We start from the raw sequence: 21,549 nt of genomic DNA, 5'->3' as shown, positions 1-21,549 counted from the left end.
TGAGAATTTGTATCAGGAATGGATGTTGGATTTTTGTCAGATGCTTTTTCTGCATCTGTTAAGATAATCATGTGATTTTTCTTCTTTTATTTGTCAATAAGGTAAATTACATTGATTTTCAAATGTTAAGCCAACCCTTCATTCTTAGGATAACTCCACCTATCCTTTTTATAAATTGGTGGACTTGATTTGCTGAAGTTTTATTTGGATTTTTAAAAATTTTGTTGATGAGGCAGATGGGTCTGTAGTTTTCCTTTCTTGTGATGTCTTAGTCTGGTTTTGGTATCAGGGTAAGCTGGCTTCATGAAATGCGTTGGGGAGAGTTCCCACCTCTTCACTTTTCTAGAAGAGTTGGTGTAGACTTGGTCTTACTTCTTCCTTTTACATTTTCTGTTTCTTTATTAATATTCTCTATTTCATGGACATTGTTCTCATATGTTCCTTTAATTCTTTGCACATATTTACAATGGTGGATGTCAAGTCTTTGTCTAAAAAGTCCAGTGTCTGGGCTTCCTAAGGGACAATTTCTGTTGATTGCTTTTTTCCCTGTGTCTGGGCCGTACTTTCTTGTTTCTTTGCACGTCTTGTAATCTTTTGTTGAAAACTGGACATTTTAAATGATATAATGTGATAATTCTGGAAATTAGATTCTTTCACCTCCCCAGGGTTTGTTGTTGTTGCTACTTATTGTAGTTGTTCTTTGTTAAGTGACTTCTCTGAACAAATTCTCTAAATGTAATGTTTGGCCATTGAAGTCTCTGCTCGATTAGATTAGTGATCAGCTAATAAGATATCCTTAAACACTGGAACCAGTCAGTCTCCCCAGTCTTGCAAAGGGGCTCTGTTGGTGTGTTGTGCGCCTTCAACACTGAGCCAGCCAAGTGGCAGCTCTGTCTTAACCTTGGCTTCTGGCTTGCACAGAGCGTCAAGGTCAGCCAGAGGTGAGGGCTTAAGGCCTCCTCAGGCCCTTCCTGTGCACGCACACAGCCCTACCCGTGTGTGAGACCTTCTCGACTCCCAGGAATATGTGTGAGCTTTTCAAAACCCCTGTGGACATATTCTTCTCCCATCTTTTCCTTTTCAGCTTTTTGGTTAGTCTGTTTGCCTGCTGTTATTCGCCTCTCAGGCAGCTGTGAAGTTAATTATAATTGTTTTCAGCAAATGTTTCCCAAGGAAAAGGCAAGCCCAGAGCAAAGTCAGATACAGACAGCCTTACAAGTGGTACCTCCAGACAGGTCGGATAATCACAGCTCTTTGGGAACGAGGCTTTGGAGGAGCTCCAGCCCTGTCCTGCTTCCTCCCCTGGCTGCCAGGCTGTTGGCTTTCACCATACATGCAGGCTGTTCCTTTCAAGGTCCCCAAAGAGCTGGACAGTGGGGGATGGGACTAGGTCAAGTTAAGATGACACAAAGCTTGGTGTTCTTACCAAGACTGAACCTCTTTTCTTGAACAAACATTCCCCAGTTGCTACATGCTTTGGGCTAGTTTCAGGAATTCTGAAAAGGTTGGTTCTAACCATATTAGCCAGTTTTTTCATAGGTTATTTGCAGGAGAGAATTTTCAGAAGGCCTTACTCCGCCGTTTTCACTGATGTCACTATTTCTTATTCACATGTTGGGTGGACTCAACAGTAAAACTGTCTGGGCCTGGAGTTTTCTTTTTTTGAAAGATAATTCAATTTATGTAATGGAAGTGAAGCTATTAAGGTTATCTATTTCTTCTTGTATAAGCCTGATAGTTTGTATCTTTCAAGGAATTTGCCCATTTCATCCAGCTGGATGAATTTATTGACATAAACTTATTCATAGTATTTCCCCATGATCTTTTTAATATTGATAGAATCTGCGGCAATATTGCCTCTCTGATTCCTGATATTGATAATTTCTTTATCCCCCACCCCCTAAATCAGCCTGACTAGTGGTTTATCGGTTTTATTGATCTCAAAGAACCAGCTTTTTGTTCCATTGATTTCTCTTGTTTATTTTCTGTTTCATTTATTTCCACTCTGATATTTATTATTTCTGCTTATTTTGAGTTTAATTTGTTCTTTTTCTACCTTTTAAAGTGTAAACTGTGGTCATTGATTTCACACCTTCTCTCCCAGTATAAACACTTAGTGCTGTAAATTCGCACCATGTGCTGCTTTAATTGCATTCCACAAGTTTTGATATGTTGTGGTTTCATGTTCATTCCATTCAAAACACTTTATAATTATCATCTGGATTTCTTCTTTGACATGCGGGTTGTTTGATTTCCATTATTTAGGGATTCTTCCAGTGATCATTCTGTCATTGATTTCTAATTTAATTCCGTTGTGGTCAAGGAACGTAGTTTGGATGATCTGAATCCTTTTAAGTTTATTCAGAATTGTTTTGTGATCCTTAATATGATCTCTCTTGGTAAAAGTTTTGAGTGCTGTTGAAAAGAGTGTGTATTATTCACTTGTCTACCAGAGTGTTCTTGCATAAATAAATGAGATCACATGGGCTGAGTGTGGCTTACATCTTGTGTTGCCTTACTAATTTTCTGCCTGCTCAATCAGTTATTGAGAGTTGGGTATGGAGCTCTCCAACTAGTATTGTAGGCTTGTTTTTTTCCTCTTGCAGTTCTGTTAGTTTTTGTGTCATATATTTTGAAGCTCTGTATTAGGTGCCCATATATTTAGGATCGGATGTCCTCTTGTGAGATTGATGCCCTTATTACTATTAAATGACTTTATTTCTGGTAATATTCTTTGTTCTGCAGTCTATTTTAACATTAAAGTCACTCCAGCTTTCTTTTAATAGTGTTAGAATGTTGTATGTTTTTTCAAACTTTAAATATAAAGACACAGATAGGTTAAAAGTTGAGTTCATGCTTTTTTATCCTATATGACCATCTTTGCCTTTTATTTAGGCCAATTAGACAAACATTTGCATCTAGTATGATTATTAATATGGTTGAGTTTTAGCCTATCATACTGCTTTTGCTTTTTGTTTTCTATTTGTCTCATCAATTCTTTGTTTCCTTTTTTCATCTTTTTCTGGTTTCTTTTAGGTTAGTAGTTTTTATTCATTTTATCTTGTTTGTGAGCTTATTATCTATAAATCTTTGTTTTGCTGTTTTAGTGATTTCTTTGGGGTTGGAATACAAATCCTTATTGCACAAGCATATCTTCAAGAGCTTTAAAACAATGCACTTGAGTTTCATCCCTCCTAACCTTCATGCGTCTGTAGTCATGCATTTTATTTTTATATATGTTATAAACCCCTTGCTACATTGTTATTACTTTTGCTTAAACTGTGATCTTTTGAAGAGATTGAACAATAAGAAAAAAATCTTTCATATTCTTCCATTTTGTTACCACTTCCAGTGTTTTTCACTCCTTTATGTGGAGCTATATTTCCATCTGCTGTCGTTTTACTTCCGCCTGAAGGACTCCCTTCAACATTTCTTGTAGTGTTGGCTGGCGTAATATGAATGCCTTCACTTTTTGCATGTCTGAAAAGGTCTGTTTCACCTTCGTGTTTGAAAGTTGCTTTGGTATAGAATTCTGTGTTGAAAGATTTGCATTTTTCTCTGGTACTTTAAAGATGTTGCTCCACTGTCTTCTCACTTGCATTTTTTTCCAACAAGAAGTAGGCTGTTGGCTTATCTGTGCTCCTCTCTGCATAACATGTTTTCCCCTACTGTGGCTGCTTTGAAGATTTCTCTTGATCACTGGTTTTGAGCAGTTTGATTATGCTGTGCCTTGTAATTTTCTTCATGTTTCTTGTTCTGGGGATTGGTTGAGCTTAGATCTGTAGGTTTATAGTTTTCATCAAATCTGGAACATTTGGGACCATTTTTTCTTCTGCCTTTTTTTCTGTATCTTGCTGTTTCTCTCTTCTTTGATGATTCCAGTTATGCACATATTAGGCCATACGAAGGTGTCCCGCTGCTCACTGATGCTCTGTCTAATTCTTTTTTCTTTGTGTATTTCAACTGGGATCATTTCCATTGCTATGTCTTCAGGTTATCTAATCTTTTCTCTGCAATGTCTAATCTGCGTTTAATCCTATCTGGTATATTTTTCATCTAGGATATTTTAATTTTTATCTCTATAAATTCAATTTGGGTCTTCTGTATATCTTCCATGTATTTATTTAACCTTTTGAGCAGGTGGAATATAGTTATAATAACTGTTGTAAGGTCTTTGTCTGATAATTCTAACATCTGTGTCAGTTCTGGTTCTATTTCAGTTTTTCTGTTCTCATTATGATTTGCATTTTCCTATTTATTTGCCTCCCTAGTAAATTTTTATTGGATGCCAAACATTGAAAATTTTGTCTTTTGGCTGCTGGATATTTTTGTATTCCTGTGAATATTCTTCAGTTGTGTTCTAGAATGTAGTTAAGCTACTTCAAAACAGTGTGGTCCTTTCAGGTCTTGCTTCTAAGATTTGTTAGGTGGGGCTGGAGCTGTGTTTAGACTCAGGCTCATTCTTCCTCACTGCTGGCACAAGCCCTCTGGCTGCTCCACCCAGGACCCTCTGAGCTGTGAGGTTTTCAGCCTAACTGACAGGAATGGGCGCGGTTCCTGGCCTCAGGTAGCTTCCTCCCATGTAGGCGCTCCTCGGAGCTCTGCTCCATACTAGGAGGGAACCTTCGCACATCTTCAAGATCTCTCACTGTGGGCTCTCCCCTCTCTAGCACACCATGAACTTAGCCTCTTGGGTCTCCCCAGACTATCAGCTCTTACTCAGGGAGTCCGCCAGGCTCCACACGAGTTTAAACTCCCTGTGCTGGGGCCTAGACACTCTCAAGGCAGTAAGCTGGGCCATCATAGGGCTCATCTCATTTATTTCCCATCTCTTGGGGACCACCATCCTTCATCGTCTATGATCCAGTATCTTGAAAATTGTTGTTTCATGTATTTTGTCCAGTTTTTTTTCATTGTTTTATGCAGGAGTAAATCTGATCTTTGTCACTCCACCTAGGCTGCAAGCGCAAGTCCAGATGTTGTCTGTATTTTCAAGGTAGCTTTCTGTTAGAGTGCACATTGATTATGAGAGAGAAACGGCAGAGAGGATCCCATAGTCTGACTCCCTGGAGTGGTCAGGGGAAGCCAAAGATGTAAGGCAGCGTCTACGTCTGAAAGACCATGTAGAGACAGGTGGACAAAAAGAGGAGGTCCTAGAAGTCCGGAGGATCGCAGGAGCAGGGCACGGAAGTGTGGAAGTGCCTGGGTACCCTGAGGCCAGCAGGGTGCCCTGTGGCTGAAATAGAGGTTGAAATCTTGGGCCTGCGAACCAGTTTCAGTCCTGTTGTCTTTGGTTGGGGCTACTGTATGTGTGTGTAATTTTATTACTTGCCCAAATATAAAAAGATTTCACATAAATGCAGCTTTCTGCCTTCTCTGGAAAATAATCCAAAGTTCTCGACCACAACTCCACATTCCTCCGTGGCATCATCGGCTGGTGCTGAGGCAGTGGGCTGCCTCCCTTGGATGGGCCGTCCACTTCCAACTTGCCACCATCCTGTTCCACTATCCCTGGCCTGCTTCCCTTGTCCACTGCATCACTGTGGCCTCCACAGACACTGGAGTTTTTGCTTAATGCTAGAGCACAGGTTCCCTGGAGATGAGGCTGAAAGGGTGGACTTCAAACAGGTCAAGATTGTAAATTATCAGTGCTTTTTTTCAGAGTTCAACCTTTCCTTTCTCTCTCATCATTCTCCTCCTTTCTAAATGTACTTTATTTGTTCTTTCATCTCATAATTCTCCTTCTCAGTCATCTGGCTTCATTTTGCTTGCTTGTGTATCTCCATATTAGTCTTCTCAGGCTGCCGTAACGATACAGCAGACTGGAGGGCTTAACCAACAGGCCTTTGTTCTTTCACAGCCCTGGAGGCTGGAAGTTCAAGATCAGCTTCCAGCAGGGTTGGTTTCTGGTGAGGCCTCTCGGGCTGGCTTACAGGTGGCCCCCTTCTTGCTGTGTCCTCACACAGCCTTTCCTCAGAGCATATGTGGAAAGAAAGAGTTTTCTGGTGTCTCTTCCTCTTCTCATCAGGACACCAGTCTTGTAGATTCAGGCCCCACCCTTATGACCTCATTTAACCTTTATTACCTCCTTAAAGGCCCTGTCTCCAAATAGCTTCACTTCACAGGTGGGGCTTCAACTTGTGAACTTTAGGAGAACACAATTCAGTCCATAGCAGTCTCTGTTCAGTCTTGCTTATTACCTGATTTTGTAATTCTTGCATAGTTTTCAAGCTCTTTTTTGATGTCTCCCAGCATTCCTGGTCATCCTAGAAAGGAGGCACTGTCTTCCATTCTTTGATTTTCCCTTTTTGCATTGTTTTTCTATTTTCTTTCTGTTAACATAATTTGCAGGGCTGCACAGTCATCCGCAAGGTACTTGTTTTATATTTTACTGTTATGATTGAACCATTTGAAAAGCTGCGTTTTTTGTTCCACGGGTCAGTCTCTCATCACTCCCTCATGCATGAGCTTCCTTCACCCTGTCTTTGTCATTAAGGAGTCTCCTGTAGTTTTCCACGTGCACACACACATGCACATTTATCCTTCTAATCTGATAAAAAAGCTTTCTGGTTTTTCGCAGCCATCTAATACTTCTCTGAGAGGAGTAAAGTTTGTTTTATTCTCGTCCCTTCATCACGGTTAAGGAGGAGCCCAGCCAGAGGTTTATGTCTGCATTATTCTTGGCAGCCCTGTCTCTCATCCCCACATAGAACCGCTCAGTCTGTCAAGGGTTTTCCTCTCAGGTCCTTCCGTTATCTCCCCTTCCCTTCCCACTGCCCCTTTCCTAGATCCAAGCCTCCTCTGAGTTGTTTAAGCAGTTTTCTTATGGCTCCTCGTTTCTGATCTCTCTCCTGTAGTTCTGAGGCTGGGAAAGAACAGAGCCGCGAGGACCGAGGACACACAGTGGACATGCCAGTGAAGAGGAATGAGCAAACTGGCCGCAAAGTCACCCTAATAGAGGTAAGAGGAAGACCAGGAGAAAGTTGTGTCACAGAGTCAGCAAGGAAAGATTTAGGAAAGGCCTGGTCAACAGTGACAACGCCAAAGAGAGAAACAAGTAAAATAAGGCCAGAAAAGTACCCTTTGCAGTTTGCAGCCAAGAGGCCGTTTGTGACCTTCCAGAGGACGGCTTTGGTGGAGGGTCCTGGGGGCCTGAGTCAGATTGTGTCCAGTCAGAGGGAGAAGACCGTCAGGGTAGACTGCTTCTCCAAGAAGCTGGGCCTCCAGGGAAAGAACACTGGGCAGCAACTGTGGGAAACACAGGATGTAGAGAAGATCTTTACATGGGGAATGACAAGAATATTTACAAACTGAGAGGGGCCGTTCAAGGTTTAGGGTGAGGGGAAATCCCTGGGGACGGGAGGAAACACATGGGTGAGAATTGGAGACAAGAAAAAAGGAAGTGGGGCACTGTTTCCACTGAGACAGGCAAGTGGGGCAAAATGTGTCTGGATGGTGGTGATGTCTGGGGGGATGGAGACAGAGAAGGCGGGAACGGCCTTGAGGAAGTCTCTGTGCTCTCTGTGAGGTAGCCATGGGGTTTGTTGGCTGAAGGTGGAGTGTTACAGCCCTGTCAAGTCCGCTTGTATGAATTTGTCTATCTGGGAAATAGATTCAAAATTTTCATAAGTATTTTTAGATTTTAATTGTAAAAAAATAAAATCTGTGCAGAAAACATATAGATCAGTAGTTATATAATCATGGGTTAAGGAGTGACTTTTCAACCTTGATACCAGAATCAGAAAACATTTTGAAGCAGATTTTTAGGTTTAAATAATAGAAATTTTAAAATGATGTATGGTAAAGAGAAAAAAACACCATAAGCAAAATCTGAAAACAAACAATAACCTGAGATAGGGAAGAATTTCACAAAATACATGACAGATAAATGATTAATACATATAAAAAGCTCTAAAAAATCAACAGGGAAGACAAGTACGCCAATAGAAAAATTGGCGAAGGGTATGCACAGGACATTCTTAAAGAAATATCTATAAATGGCAATGAACATATGAAAAATGTCTACCTTCCAGTGATCAGATTAATAGAAATTAAAACAATGAATGATGCAGTGTTTTTCCCTCACAAAATGCGACGCGTTTCAAACACTTACAATCCCCAGTGTCGGTGAGGGGCTGGGAATGCAGTCCCGTGCACTGCTGTCATAGTGTGAGGCAGACCCCTTCTTCGTGAGGGATGGTGGGGTAACATGTTCATCATTCTTCAATCGTTCATGTCCTTTGATCTGACAATTCTGCTTCCAGGAATCCATTGTAGGAAAGTAGTCAAGTTTACATGCAGAGATTCAGTTAAAATCCTACTCCTTCAAGCAGTGTTTAAAAAAGAGAAGGAAAAACATTCATTTTTGTGAATAAAGGGTTAATTGAATTATGAAACATTTATATAATGTTATACCCTGTGACGTTACTCGTTACATTATGGAAGTATTTTCATAGACATGGAAAGATGCTTATGATAGATTTTTAAGTAAAAGAAAGAGATTATAAAATAATTTACATATAGCATATACATAAAGTATTGAATAATATACATCAAAAAATAGCAATAGTTATCTCTGAGTGGTGGAATTGTGGTGATTTTTTTCATTTTTCTCTGTATATTTTCTAATTTTTCTACTCAGTGTATCTTGATATATAATACTTGAGCATTTCTTTTAAAATGAAAGTAATTTCAGAAGTTTCCCACAGCCCATTCTTTCTGCATTTAAAGAATTCAGGGTCTCAAGAGTCAAAGCCAGCACGTGTCTGCACCAGGACTCGATCTTCTGCTCCAGGTTCAGGTTCTCTCAGCCATGGCTTTGTCTGCTGACTCTGATTGGAGGGCCAGTGCTTACGCAGGGCCGTGACATGCTCACGTTCCATTCTCCCCAGTGCTGAGCCTGCTGTCTGCCATGGTAAACCTGCAGGGGATATTTACTGGGTTGAAGCTCTTGTGGAGTAGGGCCCCGTATTTTTGTGAATCTTATTTTTCACTCTTAACAGACACACAAACGCTAACCTGCTTTCATATTCCTTTTCAAAATCTCGCTATGTGCATTTTCCTTTCTCTTTTCTTTTTATTTTTTATTTCTTAATTTTTGGTTTTTTTGAGGAAGATTAGCCCTGAGCTAACTACTGCCAATCCTCCTCCTTTTGCTGTGGAAGACTGGCCCTGAGGTAACATCTGTGCCCATCTTCCTCTACTTTATATGTGGGACACCTACCACAACATGGCTTGCCAAGCGGTGCCGTGTCCGCACCGGGGATCCAAACCTGCAAACCCCAGGCCGCAGAAGCAGAACGTGCGCACTTAACTGCTGCGCCCCTGGGCCGGCCCCTCCTTTGTTTTTTCATATGATTTGCCTTTTAAAAGGCCTCACTTGGTTACTCTCTTCCTCTGTTAGCTCAAGGGGATACTTTCTGAGGAGATGCCTCAGAGGAAGACGGGACTTGGGTTGGTCCCTGTGTCTGTTTAGACGACATCTCATCTCGGCCTGAGCCTGTGGGCCCCTGCTCTGTGGGCACCCATCACTCTGATGGGCCGTCTGCCTCTCCCCTCTCGGCGGTGGCCTCCCTGGTCAGAGGTGGGCACTGGTCCGGCACTTCTTGTCCTTCTGTTCTGCCCCTTTCCTCCCTTTCATGGGCAGTCTGTCATTCTCTCTCCACAGTTCCTTCCTCTTGTTAGTCTGATTCATTTCCCTGAAAGATGTTATCTTACTGCCCACTTGAGCTGCCGCTTACTCCTTTCTCCTCGGGCTCCTCTCCTAAGGGCCCTGCGGGTACCTGTGTTTGCTCACTCCTCTCAGTGCAGTCTCCCCGTCTCCTTAGCTTGTCCTGCATCTTCTGCGTGTGCGGGCCTGTCTCCCCCATCCCAGCTGTGGCCTCCCCTCTCGCTGCCTTCCTGTTTCTGTTTTTCTTCTTCGTTTTTGTCCTACCACGGTCGTAAACCCTTCTCCCTCTGTTTGCCTTGTTACTCCTGTGAGCTCCTCTTCCTCCCTCTGTGTCCCTGCACATGTTTGTAGGGTCTCTGGGTGACTGCCCAGCATCCATTTGAACCTTTACTACTCTCTTCCCCATTTTTATCAAACTCTAATTTTGAGCTAGTTTTATATACTTTACCTGTATACACACAGCGACAGAAATGACACCTTTTGACCCAGCACACCGTGTCTGCACCTTTTTTTTTTTTAAAGTTTGGCACCTGAGCTAACATCTGTTGCCAATCGTCTTTTTTTTCCTTCTTCTCCCCAAAGCCCCCTGGTACACAGTTGTATATTCTAGTGGTAAGTCCTTCTGGTTCTGCTGTGTGGGACGCCACCTCACCATGGCTTGTTGAGTGGTGTGTGGGTCGGCGCCCAGGATCTGAACCAGCAAAACCCCAGGTAGCTAAAGCAGAGCACGTGACCCCAACCACTCGGCCACAGGGCCGACCTCTCTGCACCATTTTATACTCTATTCCAGTCACTTGAAACATATTTTTGGGCCTCTGTATACAATACCAGCTTATCTGTGGTAGCTCCATTTAACAAGTTTAAAATCAGGAAACAGGGACAGAGGATTTTTTTCCCCTCAGGTGTAAATGTTTTTCATATGAAAGGATAGTGCAACCATCTATTTAAGGTTGAGCCTGTCCCTGAGAGCTCAGGTGTTCCGTAACCCTCCTCGGCCACCAGGGAAGGCCCTCAGGAGATGGGTAACCTGCCCTCTTTGGCCGTAATTCTCTAGCCTTTCCAGGATGACGATGGAACTGACCACCACAGCCAGGCTGCCGGCACACTTAGGCTGGTGCTCGCTTTCTAAGAGCCGCCCAGTTTACGCCCTTGGGTTAGAGGAGACACAGCAGCCCTTTTGTGTCACTGGGCCAAGAGTCCTGGAGTGCAGACTTCAGCTCAGCGCCTCCTCCTCCCCCTTGGGCTGGAGCAGTCCTGCTACCTGGTCTCTGAGAAGCAGCTTCCTCTTTTATCTGCGTATTGATTGTTGGTTCTCATTAATGGTATGATTTGCTTTATTATTATTTTTATTAATAATAATTTTTAGTAGTAGTAGTAGTAGTAAAGCTGCATCTAGATGCCCAGTTAACTATCACTATCTTTGTCAATCAAAAATGACACACACTAGGGCTGGCCTCGTGGCCGAGTGGTCAAGTTCGTGCACTGCACTTCGGCAGCCCAGGGTTGGCTGGTTCGGATCCTGGGTGTGGACCTAGCACCGCTCTTCAGGCCCTGCTGTGGTGGCATCCCACATAGAAGAACTAGAATGACCTACAACCAGGATATACAACTGTGTGCTGGGGCTTCAGGGAGGAAAAAAAAGAGGAAGATTAGCAACAGATGTTAGCTCAGGGCTAACTTTCCTCACCAAAAAAAGCATACTTTAAAAAAAAAAATGACACCATTTTTTGCATTTATTTGAAAAAATAGAATAGTTAACCCATTTGTGAAAGCGGACACAGCCATAGACTAAATGAAAGAATGTTATTTAATAAAATGATCTACATCCTTTCCAGTCACTAACCCGATGCATCATCCAATTTTTTCCCCAATGAATGAAGAATTTTATAAACTCTGATTGCCTGCTCCTAACTTCTGGAAGTTCCCTAGGGTGTGGAGTACTTACTGTCTGTATTTGAGAAGTGTGGGTTGTTTTGCTTGTGTTAACTGTCAGTGCTGGAGCAGGCCTTAAGTAGGTGCTGATGACACTCAGGATGTTCACAGGGCGTTCGAGAGGCAGACTGGAAGATAGGTCATTAGTAGCATAGCCTTAGTTGGGGGGGGGTGTTGCACAGTGTGTTTTATTGCCTGTGCTGTTTCCTGGGCACACCAAGATTCAGTTGTGGCCAAAAGACGTTGCTTACATTCTACTTAGTACATTTGGTGTACTTTTCTCCTAGTAAAGAGTTGGAGAAGAATGAAGAGACAGAACCAAGTACACAGAAATGAAATGACAAATTAAACCGAATGGAATTTCTCTTCAGAGTTCGGAATTTTCAGATTTAAGGAAGAAAGGAAGGGTCCACTGCTTCTCATCCTTGTGAAAGAATCTAGAAAAATCAGAAGAGAGGTGTGGGTGGAAAATAAGTGTGGCCTTTCGAGCTTAATCGTTATAAACCATCGTGGTTGTTCTTGATCAAAGTATTGGTTGATATTTGTATTTATTAGTAATTGCATCAACGTCACTGTTGGAAAACCAGTAAAGAAAAAACCCTTGTGGCTACTCAGCAAATATGGAGAAAAAGTGTTTGCATTTTTCGCATATCCATTAAGTAATCATTTAATATTATTGTATCTGTAATGTGGTTATATGTGTGATGTTATGCTCAGAATATGAAGTATCTGCTTTTCAAATTTAATATTTAAAAAATAAGCAGCTTCAGAATATTGTGTATTCAAAATGGTCCCAATTTTAAGAAAGGCATTAAAAGAGAACAAATTTGTTTGTTTTGAATGACTCAGATATGTGACTTGATCCACCTAAACTAAAAGTGGCTTGTGGCTGGACTGGCAACAGTGTTCCAAATTCCTGTACTTTTTCAAAAAAGCATTTCATATTTAAGCATATAAGTGATTTGTAGACTAACATTGTTTAATATTTATTTTAGTTTTAATGTTTCATTTTAAATTATTACACTGCATTGTTTATTCCTTTAGTTGCAGAATAACAGTGTCATTGCTATGTGATTGTATATTTTGAAGTATAATGTTACAATAGGAAAGATCATTTCTTTGTTTTTTTCTTGCCCCTTCTCCTTTCCCAACTATGTGATTGTAAGTCTGTCAGTAAAATATTTAACCCCAAGAAGGTCAAAACTAATGTAAAATTAGAAAACTTATTTACCAAATTGGACAATTGATTCCATTAAATTAAGAAGTGAGAAAAACCGTTTGGAGCATTGAGGTGTAAATTTTGCCCAGATGTATACCCAATGTGAAATATCTTTTAGTAAGAATGTCTTTGGCTCTTGTCCCTGCACATGCTGTAGAGGCATGAAAATTGGTGAACATGCCCTGCTGTGTAGAACTTAAAGGGGCAGGGGGGCGTTTTTGAAAGCAGTGCATGGCACTGATGACTGCAGCAGCCCTCGACCAGAGCACCAAGCCCCCGCTGTTCGGACGCATATGTCTGTGCTTCAGGTACAGCTGGGCCCAGCCAGCCTGAGGCACTCTACACAAGCTTGTTTTTTCTGTCTTGTGAGTGTACTTGGTAATTAAAAAATAAAAATATGCGTCTCTCTGCAGTTTCAGCTCATAGTTTTGAAATGTGTGTTGATTCTCTGATTATTTCACAAATAATTTCAACAAGTTACAGAAAAATTTTAAATCTAGGCAAGTGAAATAATACGTCAGGGGAGCTAAACATTTGCTGAGATCTCAATGTTTGTATGAAAAATAAAAGGTTATTTTTATACTGCAACTACTGAGGACAAAAATAACAATTGAGGCCAACACCAGGAAAAGTTGGTTCTACTCAAAGCCCGGGCCTTTTCTCTTCTGTCCTGTTGACAAAGCAAGACTTGGGTTATGCACACGAGTAGATAGTGAAACATCTTTACCACACACTCTGAGATGAGATGGCGGGGGGAGATCAAGAAGTGCCCCTCGAGTGGTAAGTCCAGCTTGTCATCAAGCAGAGGAATCAGGCTCAAGAATCGCTCAAAGATTTCTGATACTACATATTTTCTTAGTAACAAATTAGTTTTCTTTTATCTTCATTCTGAGAGTATTGAATTGTACCCCATTTTATGAAGTCTCTCTTCTCCAAACAAGTAGCAATTTGACACTATCTTTTTCTAGATCTGAATAATATTTTTAAACTACTCGTAGAAATTTATTTCCCAATTATTGATTCTACTCTATCTTGAAGCTTAAAGGTTCTTCAGTATCAGAACTATACAATGACTAAGATTTGCAAAGCTAGAAAACAATCAAGTTTTTAAAAGATTTAAAACATGAAATATTTTACACCATGAATGCAAATTTATGTTTAAAATGCAAATTTTAAATGAAATCAATATTTTTAAATGGTTGAGACTTGGTGCTTCTAAAACCTTGTGTAAGATTTCTTTCCATAAAAGCAAATACCTGACCTTAATTTTATGTTTAAGTATAGAAAAGTTTTATTAAAGCAAGGCATTTTCTCTTTAGGAAGTTCAGCAAGACTATATCTTGGGAATAACTTAGCGTTTTATAGCTTTATATGACATGTCACTTTAGTTGTATGTTTAACTCACAAATATTTTTAAGAGGCTTAGAAAGTTCTAGAAACTAACAATAATTCATGACCTTATGCTTTATACATATTTAAAAGATTTCCATCTGAGGGCCATATGTGTTGAGTAAATTGTGGGAACATTTTTCAACAGTCCGACTTTTTTAAGCTATGTATTTGTTGATTCCTACTTCATTGAACTTACCTACAGAAAATATTCCCCAAACCTTCTCTTTATGTACATGACCTCGTTTACTCTTCATATGAAACCCATGAGGTACATAAAATCTTCCGTGCCCTGCAAATAAGGAAACCAAGGTTAAGAAACTTGTCCAAGTGCACATGGCCAGTAAACATCAGAGCGAGCTGTAAACGGAGGTTTGTCAGGCTCCACGGGGAGGTCCCCCAAGTGCTGGGCCTCAGCTGCTGTGCCGAGTGAGCCGGTAAACTTACAGTCAGAGACGCCAGCACACACAAGAGTAAAGAAGCAATTTGGATGTGCCTACGGCCACACTCAGGGACTCGAGACATCTAATATGTCTTTAGTGCAACAGTGACCTAAATAAAATGAAATATATCTGAAAATTTTTTTTAAAAACTCGTAATTTGTTTATCCCATAATTGCTTTGGTAAGTCTTTACTCCATACTATGATTCTTACATTTTCTTAGGAAATAGATTTTTGTGGAATCAAATTAATACATGTACAGTAACATGTTATTCAGTAAACAGCGAAGGCGCCATTCCAGTCATATAAGAGATAATAGAAACATCCAGAGTCACGTCAATCAAGATTCTCTGTTGACTGGTGAACTCAATCTATGGATGGACCCAATTATCTGCAGGAGAATTGGATGTCAGCATCATTTAGGGTTAACAATGGACCAACCAGGCAAAAGCAGACAGCTCCTCTGCACAGACACCCGGAAAGCAGAGCTGGTAATGAGGCACTTCATTCATGGCATCCTTCTGCTCTAATTAGTAAAGTGAATAGGAAATACTTTAAGTTAAGGCGGGAACTGGATCACATAAAAACATTTGTTTTGTAAACACAAAGAATGCTTTTTTCTAATGCTCCTCTTCTAATCTACATCAGGCATATGTTGTGAGCACCCTGTGTTCTAAAGTGGCCCTTCTCACACCTCATCCATTCTGATTATGGATGGGTTGTTTTACTGTCTCAGAAAATTAGAGAGGCTAATGCTGCTAAGAATCTACAACTTTAATTTCTCCTCTCAACCTAAAAAACGGGGTCATAAGTACATATATAACCACACACAATTCACGTCCCACCTCGATCACTTCTGTCAAATCGTCCAACTATACCTACATCAGTGTCATTTCTAAAAGTGCTGAGCCATCTGATGTTTGCTCGTAGTCTAGTTGATATTTTTCTTAAATCATCCTTTGACCCCCATCAGGAATTGTGAAAGAAGATGGCAGAGGAAAATGTGGGAATGGGTTGTTTATACAACATTTCTGTAGACTTCTGTATTACCACTCAGTTAAACTGGCTTGGAATGGAGGTGATTGCCTTAGTGAAGATAAGGAAGAATCCAAAAGGAGGAAAAGCAAGGAGATGAGGAAAATAACTTGCTGCCGGAGTGAAAACGAACAACTAAGGTTGCAAAAAGCAGTCATGAGACCAAACGAAGAAGGCTCCCTGGAGAAAAGCGTGGTGGCTTCAGTTCAGGTTTTCAGTGTTTTCAGCTGCAAATCGCTAGTTCATTTTTGTCTATTAAATTTGTTCACAAGGCCGGTTTATATAAACACTCCACGTAGGTTTTTTCCGAGCTACAGTTCTTCAATTTAAAGTAAGAGGAAGATGGCTAAGCACGGTAGTTTTCGACCATCCCGGCCTCTTATACAGAAGTCAGGATTCAGAAGTATCTGCAGATGCTACTTTTAGCAACTGAATATTTCCATGGTGGTAAATAAATGTCAGTGAAATCTATGCACTTTAAGAACATCAAATTCTTATTATACTTATCATGTGTGCAGGCAGAGTACATAATAAACTAGTCTATAGCAGCTGTAAATTTCTGAGGATTTATCTAACCACAAATGCATTGAAATGGGGAAATGGGGCTATATTAAACCATGCAAGATGCTGCTGGAGCTTTGCCATTTCTGCAACATCCTGTAATTAATTTATCATGACAGGTCTGGCAAACTGAAACATCCAGTGCCCTTGCGACAGACTGTTCAACTATGGTGGTTGGAGTTCCTGCAGTCACATAAGGTGAAGGTAGATTTTTCTTTCAAACATGAATTTTTCTTTGAAGCGCTATTATATGTAGAATGCCTTATAGCCAAGGACACACATGTCACTTTTGAATTTCAAACTAAGAATATCTAGAATATAGACAAGATCCGGGGCCGAGATAATGAGCTGAGTCTGTTGTCTGCACTGTGGTCCCCTGTGGAGCGCTGGCCTGGGTGGGAATGGGAAGTCTGGTCCACCCTTCCAAAGCCGCACGCCTGGTGCAGAGCGGCTGCGACTCTCCCAGGAGATTTGAAGCTACGGTCTCTTGGTAGCCTTGTCAACACAGCCCTTCCTGTAAACAAGATTCACAAGACCACCCCCTCCATGTGTGTGTCATCATCTGGGAGCCACAGTCCTGCCATTTTGCAAACTTAGAGCACAGATAAATACAGAAATTATCCCTGCTCCAGCCCCCTCCAATCCGGAGACCAAAAAAATTAGCTTGTTTTGCCAAAACAGATCTTCCTACACGACAGTGAATTCTTTGTCAGTTCGTATCAGTGTGAAAGAATGATCCTCTCTTTACTTGTGTGTGATTTGATGCTGGTGTTACGGTGGTTGATGTTAAGGATGGATCTTAGTAAATAAGGCTCCTTCTTGCTGAAGGAGTGGAGCTACCGTCCCTAAAAAGTGAAATCAACGTTGTATCCATGTCCACAGCCTTGCCCATTTCCTTTCAGAGGTTAGAGTGCCTCAGACTACAAACAAGGGGACCCAAGGGAGTCTGGGAACCTCGAATCTGCAAGTTTCCGTGAGAGGGGAAAGTCCCAGGTGGAAGAGAGTGAGATGGGTCCTGCTCACTGGGAACAGGTGAGATGCCAGCGAGGGGCAGTGGCTCCTACCCAGCCACCAAAGGCTAACTAAACGCTTTATGTTCTTCGTGTTTCCTCAAGTGATTTTCTTTCTCTTTATCCTTGCTGGTGAAAATTGATCCTCTTTCAGAGGACCTGAGAAGTTTGTTGCTTGGGCCTGAGTGTTTTTAAAAAAGCGAGCCGCAGAACTCCAAAGTGAATGTGAACCCAAGGGAGAAGGGCAGGAGAGACTGTAGGAACGCTTTGTGTCCCTGCATCCTCCCACCCGGAAGGCCCCTTCAGAGCTTGTCGACGGAACCTTTGGGAATGGGGTGGAGAGTGTGTGTGTCCAAAAACTAAAAAAGAAGACCCCGTTTCACACACCCCAGTTAAGTAGCTGGTCCAGGACCACAGAAACCAGGGGCAGGACCCTGCCGCCTCCTACTGATTCTCCCATTCCTGCTGCTGTTTGCGGGGTAACATTCTCACTTAACTTAAAGCCTCATTATTCAATCCTAATTCTGAAAAAGTCCTACATTTTCTCAACATCATACACAACTACGAGCAGATATCCCACATAGAGCATGGTCTACATTCAGAGAAATGCCCCTGTCAAACTGGCTTATTGCAAGTGATGAGTTTGGATGAGTAGGGGTTGAAACTAGGTGGGGATGTCATCCAGGCGCTATCAGAGTCAGGAGTGACATTTCTGTGCATACATGGGGATGGGTTGGTTTCTTTGATTTTTAGTTTTTTGCTATACTGACAACAATGCAGATAGGGACTAATTCTACTTACACATCAATAGCTGGAATTATTGACTACTTGCCTACACATATTTTATAATTCAGGCGTCAATAGCTTTAATACTTTTGATGTTTTTTAAAGTATGTGTGTTTGCGCACGTTCACTGACTCCACAGCTGGTTCCTGAGCACCTGTGTGTCAAGGCTGGCTGGGAACTGCGCACACAGTGGGACGAGGAGCTTCAAGTCTTCTGCTCTGTGTTTCCCCTTGAAATTGTTACGTGTTTGTTGCCACTGTCCCCCTACAGTGGTGTTCAGAGGACCTGCATGTACAGGACCAAACCTGAGCCTCACAACAGCCTTTATTAGGCAGAAAATGTGTTCTTCTCCCATTTTTCAGACCACTCACAAGGAGGTTCAGTGACTTGTCCTATGACTATTGATCAGAGTCCAGCTGTCCTCCTCCCGAGGCTGTTCTTTCCAATCGGGAAAACTCTTCCCTGACATCTGAAAAATGTGGAAATAAATTATATGGAAAGCTGACATGTGTTCCCCATGCAAGGCGCAACTGTAAATTTATAATACTAAGTTAGATTCATCTTTTGGAATTAGTCCAGATCTCCTGTAGTCAGCTATATGGTGTTTTAGTTTTTGCTGCCATCCTGTATTTAAATATATTTTTAAAATACAGGAACTTAAAATGTGAAGTTATAATAGAGTCCAAATAAGAGCACGTGAAAAATTTTTTTTTAATTGTGTTTTATAGACAGAGGAAGGAGGTGTGCAGAAAATGCCAGGCCGTTTTCCAAAACCTTTTCATGAACCAAGTAAAAGTAAATCATTTCATGCATTGTATGTATATTCAAGCCAAATGGTTATTGTTCAACTTACCAAATAAATTGCGTTTTCTATTAAAGAGCAATAAATCCCCATTTGACCTAAAAGTTCGTTAGATCAACTGACCAACGTGGAAGTAGGACAGAACCGTTCGTAAAATGCAAACCTGACCACGTCGTGCCCTGCTTAAAACTCTTCACTGGCTCCCCCGTCCACTAGCGCTCAATCCATTGAGCTTTTCCTTTTTGCTTAGGATTGGTTCCTATAAATCCAGTCCTGTACTCTCTGATATCACAGCAAACTCTCGTGAAATTCAGTCATCTTGGAAGTGCCAGCAAAAGTGAGAAACGTGGTTGATATCTGAGAGAAAGTCCAAACACAGCACAGCAACGCCCTCCCTGGTCCGGCCATGCTGGTGTCCCCTCACACCTGCACGTGGGGGTCCTGGGTTCGCACCGCAGCGAGACCGCCCTGCTGGAGGAGCCGTGCTTCTGCAAGCCCTCGAGTTGCTCTCGAGACTTGAAGACGCCTGTTTCCCAAAGCCTGTGCCGAATATTGCCTTTGGAGTTTCATCTCAAATATCATATGCACTGATGCCTTTCCTAATTACTAATGGTGGGTAATTGTGTTCTGGTAGTGTCCTCTACCTAATGTCTACAAAGACACAGCACATGACGTTGTAACTGACAATTATCCAACATTAATTAATACACAATCTTTAGATCAATGTACTCTTTAACATTTCTGTGCTTGTGCACAATATGGATGTTCTCAAGTGGAATATAATCTTTTAAAAAAAACTCTAAATGCCCAGCAAGAATAGGGAATTTATGGAAGGAATCTAAGAAAATGTCACTGGTCCTTTCCATGGTCACAGCGGTCTTTTGCCATTTTCCATTCTCTCCTCCCTTTCTCACACTGTGCCCTTTTCTTCTTCTTTTCTGGCTCCCTTTTGCCTTCTTCCCTGCCTGACATCAGGCAGTGGGCTTCCATGAAGTCAACATTAAACCACTGAAACCATTTCTGACCTCCATCTCAGTCTGCTCCTGAAGCTGAGGAGCTGGGGAATCCAAGCTGGAGGACCCGTCCAGGCGGTGACGGGACAGCTCTACTCAAGGCCCCAGTGCCTTCTGAGCAACGCCTTATTTATGTAAACACACAATCTCAAAACGTGGATGGAGGCTTCCTTTTATGTCTTTAACTTTTTTTATTGAATCAAATTATCCAGAAGATTAAACCTGATTTGCATAATATTTTGCATCCCCATTCATCAGGGGTAGAAACCCTTCAAAAGCCTTCTAAAATTTGTGTATCTGAACCCGGCTGCCTGTGAATCTGATATCCTGACCACACTTTTCTTAAAATGTCAATAGTTTTCTGAGAAAAAGGATTCCCAGATTCATAAACAAAAGTGCACAGTATCTTGTTGCTGAGTCTGAGCATCTAATTTTAAGGATTCACGGCTTCATGTTATGTATTTTCATGCCAGTAAGTGAATCTAGTCATTTTCATCACTCATATTTTTACCATCTAAAAATTTTTAAAAATCTGAAAGGTTCAAACAACTCTTTGTTCAACAAGCAAGCCCACTATCCAGCCCAGCAGTGTTTCATAAAAAGTTTCAGGAGCCCTGGGGACCCCGAGGCAGGGGTGTGGGAATGACAGACAGACCAGGCTAGTTGAGTGAAGTGATGGGGCTGACATCTGTCAGCTCGGGTTCAACCCGTCAGGTCTGCTGTGGTCATGACACTGTGCCCTCAGGTTTCCATCTCACTGACGTTAGAGATGCTGGTGAACACCTTTAACTTCTGCCCTTGATGTGCTTTCCACTTTTGACGGTATAATTCTCTTTGGGATTAGTGTAACTGCTCCTGAATCTAAACGTTAGTCTGGTCAGCTTCCTGAGAATGGAGGCTATTGTGGGTAACCTCGCTGTGACACTCACTCTGTCTACACAGCCAGGGAAATGTGGTTTTGACATTTATCCTGTTAAACAAATCACTCTTCAGCCCTACTGGGTCATTCCACTCAAAAACTTATTTAACCATTTTAGTAATCTGTAGCCATTAAATTCACACACACACACACAAATGCCTTTTTTTTTTTTTTTTTTTTTTTGCTGAGGGAGATTTGCCCTGAACTAACATCTGTTGCAAACTTCCTCTAGTTTTTAGTATGTGAGCCACCAGCACAGGATTGCCATCAATGAGTGGTGTGGGACCACGCCCAGAACCAAAACCAGGCTGCTGAAGCAGAATGCACCACACTTAACCACTAAGCCACCGGGGCTGGCCCATGATTACAAACTAATTTTAATAATAGCTACTATTTGCTGAGCACAGGCTGGTGCTAGGCTCCTTGTCAGGGGCTTTGTATGCATTATCAGATTTAATTTTCGAAATAAGCTTGCAAGGTAGATATCATTATCTACCACTTCAAAACAAATCAAAACCAGACGATGCTGTGTGTCTGAGACGGCAGCTCATGCCCCAGAGCATCAGGATCAGATCTCTAGTTTGTCGACCTCCAAGATTCCCCCCTCCTTCCTTAGGGTATTGCCTTTGAGTTTCCTAAACTATGGACTGTATTTTAAAATGAAACGACTTCTTTTTAAAATGCTTTTTCTACTCACAGTTGACAGAAAGTCACTTCTGATTATTTAAAACCATGAATAAGAAAGTTAAACATTTAATATTTTCCAAATTTG

At 41.5% G+C, this 21,549-nt stretch overlaps 1 protein-coding gene across 48 annotated transcripts in view; it reads left to right on the top strand.

Moving 5' to 3' along the window:
• AHI1 (Abelson helper integration site 1) overlaps positions 1 to 13,239 on the top strand; it is a 180,260-nt gene extending 167,021 nt beyond the window's left edge. For all 48 annotated transcript variants that reach the window (XR_011422259.1, XR_011422261.1, XR_011422260.1 and 45 more), the window contains 2 exons: positions 6,858 to 6,960; positions 11,890 to 13,239. Coding sequence is in view for 39 of the 48 variants with exons in the window: in XM_070223948.1 (XP_070080049.1) it covers positions 6,858 to 6,960; positions 11,890 to 11,892 (106 nt within the window). In the remaining 9 variants the exon portion in view is untranslated. The remainder of the gene's footprint in view (positions 1 to 6,857; positions 6,961 to 11,889) is intronic.
• The last annotated feature ends 8,310 nt before the right edge of the window (positions 13,240 to 21,549 follow it).

The sequence above is a fragment of the Equus caballus genome, chromosome 10, assembly GCF_041296265.1.
Source record: "Equus caballus isolate H_3958 breed thoroughbred chromosome 10, TB-T2T, whole genome shotgun sequence".
NCBI lineage: Eukaryota > Metazoa > Chordata > Mammalia > Perissodactyla > Equidae > Equus > Equus caballus.
This window is presented reverse-complemented; position numbering and strand designations above follow the sequence as displayed.